The 9,547-nt window shown below is 43.1% G+C and overlaps 1 protein-coding gene across 5 annotated transcripts in view; it reads left to right on the top strand.

The window, feature by feature from the left end:
• Window positions 1–9,176, top strand: part of CGN (cingulin) — a 32,998-nt gene extending 23,822 nt beyond the window's left edge. For all 5 annotated transcript variants that reach the window (XM_072427542.1, XM_072427541.1, XM_072427540.1 and 2 more), the window contains 11 exons: window positions 213–425; window positions 680–886; window positions 1,561–1,818; window positions 1,928–2,098; window positions 3,447–3,608; window positions 4,319–4,408; window positions 4,803–4,886; window positions 6,009–6,127; window positions 6,784–6,892; window positions 7,149–7,312; window positions 7,731–9,176. In XM_072427542.1, the coding sequence (XP_072283643.1) occupies window positions 213–425; window positions 680–886; window positions 1,561–1,818; window positions 1,928–2,098; window positions 3,447–3,608; window positions 4,319–4,408; window positions 4,803–4,886; window positions 6,009–6,127; window positions 6,784–6,892; window positions 7,149–7,312; window positions 7,731–7,857 (1,704 nt within the window). In that variant the 3' untranslated portion in view covers window positions 7,858–9,176. The remainder of the gene's footprint in view (window positions 1–212; window positions 426–679; window positions 887–1,560; window positions 1,819–1,927; window positions 2,099–3,446; window positions 3,609–4,318; window positions 4,409–4,802; window positions 4,887–6,008; window positions 6,128–6,783; window positions 6,893–7,148; window positions 7,313–7,730) is intronic.
• Window positions 9,177–9,547: the final 371 nt, after the last annotated feature.

Genomic DNA, 9,547 nt, shown 5'->3' on the forward strand with positions numbered 1-9,547 from the left:
CATCAGTCTCTGTACAGAGGAGCTGACACTCTAATGTCCCCCCACAGTCGTAATTATTATTGTACATGTATATAGCTCTGACATATACCGCAGCCCTGTACAGATTATTTTGGGTACAGCTGATTATCCTATCTGTATCTAACCTAGAGCAGGAGCCAGGGCAGCAGAGTGCTAACCACTGAGCCACATATCTTACACATTGTGTACCACAGGAACTGCAGCATTTCCAGGATGAGTTCCGCCAGTTGTCCCAGGAGAGGCAGAGGGTGGAGGAGACTTTACACCAGCGGGACAGGGAGCTCTCTGCTCTGAAGGGAGTGTTAAAAGACGAAGTGTCCGGACATGACCGGGAGACTGAGAAACTACGAGATCAGTATAGCCGCGAGCTGCAGCAAACCAAGAGAGACTACGAAGAGCTTCTCAAGGTAAGATTATAGCCAGTGATATTTATATAGGAGGATCAGATAGAGGAGGAGCTGGACAAGTACTGCGTGCGCATGGAACATGAAAGCAATTGGGCAATGTGGGAAACACCTGTTGGTGACCATTGGAGGACTCCCCATGATCCCTATACAATAATTTGGAAAATTTCTAACTGGCAAGTTAGCATTGAGGATTTTATGGGAAAATATGTAACTTTATTGGTAATTACAAACTGAATTGTTGCATTCCTCTTTAGACGAAGATGAAGCTGGAAGAGGAGAAGTTGGAGTTTGAGCGTGCGCGGCAGATCATTGAGAACACGCTGCAGGACGCACGGGAGGAAAATGACGACCTTCGTAGAAAGATTCTGGGTCTGGAGGCTCAGGTGAAGGAGCTGAAGACATTCTGCGATGACCTGCAGAGGGCTGAGGGCCGCCTTAAGGAGAAAATGAGCAGATTGGAGGTAAATAAAGAGAAGTCTATAAATATGGGCCGGATCAATCATCAATTACAGAGCAGTTGTGCTGTGTGCCAGGCCAAAAGATATTTTGGATTCCATCAGTGATGAGCACTGATGTGTTGTATACGGTCACTATTATGTTTCCAGGGGCCAGACCCAACAATCATAAATGTTCTATATGGCCAAAAGTTTGTGTACCCAGACCATCTCATCTAGGAGATTCTTGGGCACCCCATTTAAAACCATGGCCATTCATTTGGAGTTGCCCTCTTTGCAGCTATAACACTCCACTTTTGGAAGGTATATGTGGGAATTTGTGCCCACAGACCACCCCAAAGGTGGTCAGTAGGGTTGTGGTCAGGGCTTTGTGCAGGACACTTGAGTTCTCTACACTCAACTGGTCACTCCGTGTCTTCGTCATTTGGAGATATGTCCACATGTTCTCTGTCTATCGAAGATTTTAATTTACTTATTCCTTAAACTTTGGCGATGTTATAAGGAATTGACTACTTGAGCAGGTATGCTGCCAGTAAAGACTAAGTATTGCAGTCCAGGTAAGGATGACAGTCCCAGGCCATCCAGGAGTGAAGGCTTTCATACCAGTCCTCCAGGTTCCATTAGCTTAAATCTCACAAAAAGTAAATGAAAAATGATGATTTCTCTGTCTTGGTTCTCAGATGGAGAAGAAGAGGATGGAGGAATCTCTGGGACTGGCCACTGACCAGGAACACGAATTTGCCATGACAAGACGGGAGATGGAGAACCGGCTGGATGAGGCCCAGAGGAGTCTGAAACGGCTAACATTGGAGTACGATGAGCTACAAGAATGTTACCAGGAGGAGATGAGGCAGAAAGATCTGCTAAAAAAGACCAAGAATGAGCTGGAGGAGCAGAAGAGGCTGCTTGACAAAGCCATGGAGAAACTGACTCGAGAGGTGAGGATGGAGGATTCAAAAAGATGATAATCGGGGCCCCTGAATGCCCATGGCCTAGTCACAGATCTGCTTTTAGGTTAATTGTCTTTTTTTGTGTCTAAACCCGTAGCTGGACAGCATGTCGAACGAGTCCCGCGGCTCCCTGCAGATGCTGCAGACACAGCTGGAGGAATACAAAGAAAAGTCTCGCAAAGAGGTCAGCGAGTCCCAACGAGAGGCCAAAGAGAAAACAGCCGAGGCGGAGAGACTGCAGCTCAACATCAACCGTCTACAGGAAGAGGTAAGGAGCCCAGATCAAAAGAGTCTGTTACATTGAAATATGTGCATAATAAGGCTTGTTATTAGATAAACATGAAATATCGCATATATTCTGTATTTATTCATTCAGTAGGTGGTATGTATGGTACTTCAGGGTTTTAGGTAGCTTCATCTCAAAGTACACATGCAGCTAAATAATCCAGAGGAAGCACATAACCCCTCTCTATCATAACACTTTGTTCCTGCAGAAGGGGTCAGCAAATGCAGAGATTGGTCCGTCAAATTGACAATAGTTAGGGTAGGTGTTAAACTATCACCCACCTATATCTATCAGCTCAGGGGGCCAAATTTATTTCTTTACTGACCTAATTATGGTTTCCTACCCATAAATTTATGTTCTGTTGTCGGAGTCTGAGCCCTAGTGTCAAACAATGATCTTGCTGTAGGTGGCGCTATAGCATCATATAGAACAGTGCTGTCAAACTCTTATACACAGAGGGCCGAAATTAAAAACTTGGACAAAGTCGCGGGCCAAACTTGAAATTTATTTAAAAAATTGATAAAGTTTTTTTCCATATGAGATAAAAAACATTTTCACATAGGAACACAGAGGTTTTGCTTCAAATTCAACCTGGAACAAGCCTATAATAGAGAAAGAGGCCTAAGATTTTTTTTAAATTTTATTTAGGCATTATTTTATTTATTTTAAGCCTTCAGACGTAAATTTTAATGGTAACCTTTTTGTACAGACTAACAATAATACCAATTTTCTTCTATGAAGAACTGCATATTACTGCATGCTCTTCTCATGTGTTCTTGTTTCTTCTTATTGAGAATAATTGTTTTACTTTGCCAGAGAATGCAATGTGAAACCAAATGAATTGCTGCATTCTCTGGCACAGTAAAACCATTAATATAGCAATAGCTCTATTATAATTCCTGATAATATTAATCCTGATAATTCCTGATTATTGAGCTTACCTGTCAGTATAAACTCCGTGCGGTCCATGCATAGGCTGCTGTTCAATAGACACGAGTGATTCCGCTACTACAATTCTCGGCATCACTTGCGACTATAAAATGTGGGGCCACGCATAGACAGATAGGCCGCTGGTCTAGAGACGCGAGTGATGTCGGAAATTTTAGTAGCAGCATTGTCGTCTATAGAACAGCAGCTTGGTATGAATTGCAGCTGGCCCGCTGTTACTACGGATTGCAGTAGCGGCGGGCCAGCTGCATAGCAAATTAAGAATTCTTTTAGTCGTGCCGGGCCAGAGTTTGACACCTCTGACATAGAAGTTGTAGAATTTCTCTGGAATGTCATTAGGTGGCGCTCTGATATCTAACCCTTTATCTCTCCTCATCCTCAGGTGCAGCGGTTGAAGCTAGCTCTGCAGGACAGTCAGGCAGAGAAAGAGAATGCATTGCTGGACAAAGAGCTGGTCAGCCAGCGGCTGCAAAATCTGGAGCAAGACCTGGAGACCAAGAGACGTTCTCAGGATGACCGTTCCCGCCAGGTTAAAGTGCTGGAGGTAAGTCCTTTGTTCACCATGTACTTTCTCCTGTCAATGCTCGTTAAAATGAGAGGTTGTTAAGGCCTAGATCCCCTGGCAAAATCTAATAATGCCAGTTGACTTGACTTTGTGTAGGGTAGCATTCATTCAAGAAATGTTCTTGTTTTATCATGTTGTGTGAAATGATTTGAGCAAATTTACTTCCAATTATTAGCTAGTAATTGGCAAACCTATGGATACATTTACCGAGGAGAGTCATTCTTAACTCATCCACTAGGTGGTGCCGTGTTCCTTTTATTCACATGTATATTTCTATTAAATCAGGGGTGTCAAACTCAGAAAGGACCTTGAGGGCCAGATTTGGCCCGCGGGCCAGAGTTTGACACCCCTGTATTAAATTGATGGAACACAGCACCACCTAATACAATGACAACCCAGTATAAACTCCATTTTTTTAAATATAATTTTTTTTTCTGCGATTACAGTATTATAGTGGAGCACACTGCCTTCTACAGGCTGCCATCACTACAAATTGTATTACTGTATTCTCAGTACAGGCATCATGCTGAGAAATATAACAAACCCAAGCAGGATGAGGTTAAATGAAATGTGCTGGACAATGTATGAAGTCGGCAAAGTCCTGAGAGCTTGTTGCAGAATAAAGGTTGTTCAAATATAAATATGGGGCAGTTAAATAGCTGATAATAACATGGGGTTATTTCTTTCAGGATAAATTAAGACGTCTGGAGGCGGAGCTGGATGAAGAGAAGAATACGGTGGAGCTGATGACGGACAGGGTGAATCGCAGCAGAGACCAGGTAATCCCCAAGTCTTTACGTAGATAGGAGACCCTCGCTGGGTGGATTTATTCAAACAGCCAATCAGAACAGATCAGCTGGGTAACTTTTCTATTGGGCCGCATTAGAGTTATGAAATTTGAATGTGTCAATTTTGGTGAATGGTCATAAAATGTGAGGATGTTAACTGTCAAATCTTCTAAATAATCTGCAGCTGCCCAGGAGATGTCAGTGTTGTATTAAATCTGCAATGTAAATAGCACAAACAGGAATTATTGGTCCCAGGTGAACCAATCACGTGATCACATGACAAACCTGCACACACGCGTTTCGCTCCCCCTAGTGGAGCTTAAGCTGGAAATCGCTGAAAGTGGAGCAGTTCAGCTTCAGCTTTTCTTTTTTTTTTTTTTTACAGATGGAGCAGCTGAGAGCGGAGCTGATGCAGGAGCGAACCAGTCGGCAGGACCTGGAATGTGACAAGATGTCTCTGGAAAGGCAGGTGGGGACCCTGCGGAGCTTGTTTACAATGTTAATAATATGAACAAATGAACTGTTATATACACTTGCCATCATTTCTTTAGATTCATGATGAGGGCACTCATTTATGTTTATGGGTCATACACAAGGCAAGACGTGTTCTTACTTAAAGAATCCGGTGCAAGTGAATTTTATGCTTGTTGGGTGTCGAAAAACATGGATAGTAATGTACCCCATGGTATATTCACCAATCACCAGTGCAAAAGAATATGATTGCTGCATTGTGCATGTACATGTGTGAGCGTAGCCTTGAAATGACTAGCATACAGAAGTTAACAAAAAAAAAAAACGCTTAGCTGTTGCAAGATACCTTCCTAGAAGTCACATGGCCTCTGCCGATGCTTGAGGTTCATTTGGCTGAATGATGATTAGCTGCCTCAGTGTCCGCCCCCCCCAAGTTCCTCTATCGGTCAGCATCTTTATTAGAATGTTGCAGAAATGCTACATTACAACAAGATGTGAATGAATGAGGAGTAATGCAAATGGTGGAGTATTTGGTGCGTCTTATCCCTGCATCAGTTGTGTTCTATACATGAAGCACTACCGCTCTGAGCCTGTAGGTGGTGCAGCTTCCTAAGAAGTCTCAGAATATAACCCTTGCGTGATAGCAACGTTTTCTCCTTCACCATGGGGATTCACCATTTATTTCACATGCTTTATTGCTAGGAAATATTGTATGGATTGTACACTCTGCCAGTAAGTTGATGATTGCATATTGGTTGTGCTAGAGAAGACACATTAGCTCTTTGATTTTGCAGCAGACAGATCCAGAGTTGCAGGTTTCTTTTCTATTAGATTAACAAGTAGTGTTAGACCTTGTAGCAGCACTTGTGATGGGAGGGTGGAAATAGGGAACGATCCTTTCTGTGCAGAGCAATAAAAACACGTTGGTGTATACCTGTGCACACAATCCAGGGTGTATGAAGCATGCCAGGGATGTCAGATGAGTAGATGAGGCTCTACAGCCCTTTATGTGATCTAAAGATCTCTGGACCACTTCTATATACATTTTACTATGTCTCCAGCATCTGAGTCTCTTCTCTATTTTTTGAGTTCATTTAGTAATAAAAACTTTTCTTGGCAGAACAAAGATTTGAAAAGCCGTCTGGCCAGCATGGAGGGCCAGCAAAAGCCCAGCGCCAATGTGTCCCAGCTGGAGGCCAAGTTGCAGGAGGTCCAGGAGAGGCTGCAGACAGAGGAGAGGTATGGAAGGCTGGAGGTCAATTTAATATGAAAATGTGTGGAAAAGCAGCAAATTCCCATTAGCAGCTTTTTAAATCCTTTCTATTCCTCCCTTATTTAACTATTCTGAGTCACCATCAGTAGTGAAGAAAGCCCTCGGTAAGCTCCAAATTATAAGGCGGAGTTTACATAAGGCTGAGAAGTCTCCGCCCTCATGTGAATGTTGTTGCCTGAACAGCCAATCACCAGTGTTTTCACATGACATGCTCCCTATACCTAGAAGTACAGGGTATCGTTGTTAGGAAGAGAATTATGAGCTGCTGGTGGGACCATTATTAACATTACCTTCTTACATCACAGGTCCTCTTTAACAGATGATGAGTTTCTTTTACACCGGTCATGATTTTAGGCTGCCAATAAGGTTTAATAGTTGTGCCAAATAGATTGGCATCTACCCATCTACTGATATCATTCCGGTGTTGTGAAACTCAGGTACATCATGAATGCATGAGATGATACTTGATATTGGTGGGGCATTCAGGGTGGCTCCAGGGTAAATACACTGTATTCTATTTATAATACACCCCAGAGTATTGATGAATATAGGTTGGGGGGTAAATAGGTGTTTACTTTCCTACTTTCATAACATTTCATAACGTTCACACCTCACCTTCAAGGGAGAAGAGCTCATTATTGTCCTCCAACCGCAAGCTGGAGAGGAAGCTGAAGGAGCTGAACATTCAGTTGGAAGATGAGAGACTCCAAGTCAATGACCAGAAAGATCAGGTGAGAGCAGAATAATATTTTGGCCTTGGATCATCCTGGGTGTACCTACTACTACAGGATCAGGATACTTGGATTCAGGAAGCTACTGATTTGCAGTGCTGTGAGTCTTTCTTTGACCCAAGTGTCTGCTTTTTCTCACCAAATTATTTTGTGTTGGACTAGAAACTATAGTTGCCATGATTTTCTTTGCAGAAGGTAGGTCATTAGATCCTCAATTGTTCCTTGTAATAATGTCTGCCTTGTGTCTTGTCCGCAGCTCAACTTACGGGTGAAGGCTTTGAAAAGGCAGGTGGATGAGGCGGAGGAGGAAATTGAGCGCCTGGAAGGGTTACGTAAGAAAGCCGTGAGAGAAATGGAGGAACAACACGAAATTAATGAACAGCTACAGGCCCGACTCAAATCCATGGAGAAAGAGTCGCGGTAAGAGCCAGTCATCAACCAATTCCAACATGTTTTTCTGTGCCACCAATTGGCATCCAACCTCCAAGCCTGGATGTCCCCATCTCTTCTCTTTACATTCCTTCTCCTCTCTTTGCATTGTTTTCTCTCTTTGTTCCTTTTTCTCTCCCTCTGTGTTTATTTATGTCTCCTCTCCTTCCATGTTTCTCTCTCTACTTTCCCATTCCTCTCCTAGTCGTCTCCGTCCATGACTATTGTTACGTTCCCCCTTTCTCTTTACATTCCCCCTACGCTCCATTTATGTTTCTTTTTATTGCTCCTATCTTTCTATATTCTTCCCTATGCCTCCCTTTATTCTTTTCCCATCCGTCTCTCCATGCTCCCATCTCCTTTCCTTCCCTTACGGTAGCACATCTTCTTATCACTGTTTTCTTTGTAGGCGAAAGCCAGTCCGTCCCACACATGATGATGACTTGAGCTCCGATGGGGAATTTGACGGCTCGTACGATCCAAGTTCTATCACCTCGTTACTGACGGAGAGCAATCTGCAGACCAGCTCCTGCTGAGTGACCACCATCATCCCAATGCTAAGGCTTTATCATGTGACTGTTATGGACTCGGCAGGGCCAGGCCTACTGCTACGCTTTGCCCTGGATCCAACAAAACTGTGCATTCTTCATCAGCTATCTGCAGAGGAGTTTTTATCCTGAATGTAAATATTTTGTGTTGCTCAGTGGCAACAACATAAAGATATCACACCGCTCTGCTTAGCACCTTCCTCCTGAGAGTCCATTGTCATCTGCTGTAGTGGCGGGAGCACAAGGGCTGAATGTAGCCTGCTGTGCCTTTTTTTGCGCGGTTTTCTCCCACTTGAGGGTCCGGCCGTCCTGCCTGTGTAACCGTCCTCGGCCAGGCCCTGCTGCATTCCACTCTGTGTGGCCTTGTATTATAGAGACTTTACATGGTGCTAAACCCACCTCTCCAGCTCGATCCACCCAGTGCCTCAACAATGCTTGTATTACCTCCGCTTGTGAGTAGAGACCGCCACAGCCTCAAACTTCATTGACTGCCTGCGTCTATGTAAATCATCATCCGTGTATGGCGGAGACATCGGCCCATCGTCTTTCTTATGTTGCATGTTTGTAGCTTTGTTTATTACTGTGCTATACGGCTGTAAATTCTGTTATCGGGGAACAAATGGAAATGGCATGCAAATAACTTTTCCCTAAAAGTTGTCATGGGGAACAACTTTTTTTTTTTATATATTTCCATTGAGATTTGTAGGGTAAATCCATCTCTAGGAACTGCCACAAATTTGCCCTATTTTTATAAAGAAGTATGGAAAATGGGAGATGAGTTTGCACAATATTGTATTTTGTAAAAGTAAAAACCAGCGGCGAGGGCAGGCCATGCTCGTGTTCCATCTTTTGTACAGAGACATGATGGCTGAAAACTACTACAGCTGTAAAACTTGCACGTTAAAGAGAACCTGTCGTGTAACCCCAGAAAAGCAGACAACGGCTTGTATGTTGATTCTTACGAAGCCCATTTTTCTTTGGAGGGGTGAAAAGGACAAATTTACACATTTACTGCAAGGCATTAATTCACATGTACTGTTAAGGAAAGAATTGCACCTGCGCTATAGCTTGTTACAGCATACAGATGGGATTTATTATACGATAAGGGGCTTTGGTAAAATAACATATGAGCCCTGAAATCCACATGTGCACCTGTGCTCTTCGGCATTGCTTGACTCCCGCGACGTCCCACGATGCTCTTCCAGCTTCTCAGCAGCCATTACTGAGGCCTATGCAATGTTAATGTATGGTGTGCACTAAAAATCAGGTCAAGGTACCCATTACAAATTAAAAAATTAAACTTGCAATTCAGTGTTTGTTAAATAGTGTGACACTTTACTCCTTTCCTCGCTACAACTTCTACAGAAAACAAATTTATATATAAATCTATTGGAAATATATATATATATGCATAAATGAAACCTATTCTATATATAAATATATGACAAATGTTGGGGACATCACACGGGGGTAGGAGGAGTCCTGACACCTTGCACCTCCCTCAGGAATAATGCTGAAGTCCCATCTGGAATTTGTACGCAGTTCTGCTCGTCTGTCTGACGTTTTAAGAAGCTAATTTTGTTTCATCTGCAGAATGAGAATTCTTTGTATATTGGGAGATGTGATTTTTTTCTACCTGATCAGCAAGTGTTTTCCTTGCGCGTACAGTTAATAAAAA

The sequence above is a fragment of the Pyxicephalus adspersus genome, chromosome 12 (assembly GCF_032062135.1).
Source record: "Pyxicephalus adspersus chromosome 12, UCB_Pads_2.0, whole genome shotgun sequence".
In the NCBI taxonomy this organism is placed as follows: Eukaryota; Metazoa; Chordata; class Amphibia; order Anura; family Pyxicephalidae; genus Pyxicephalus; species Pyxicephalus adspersus.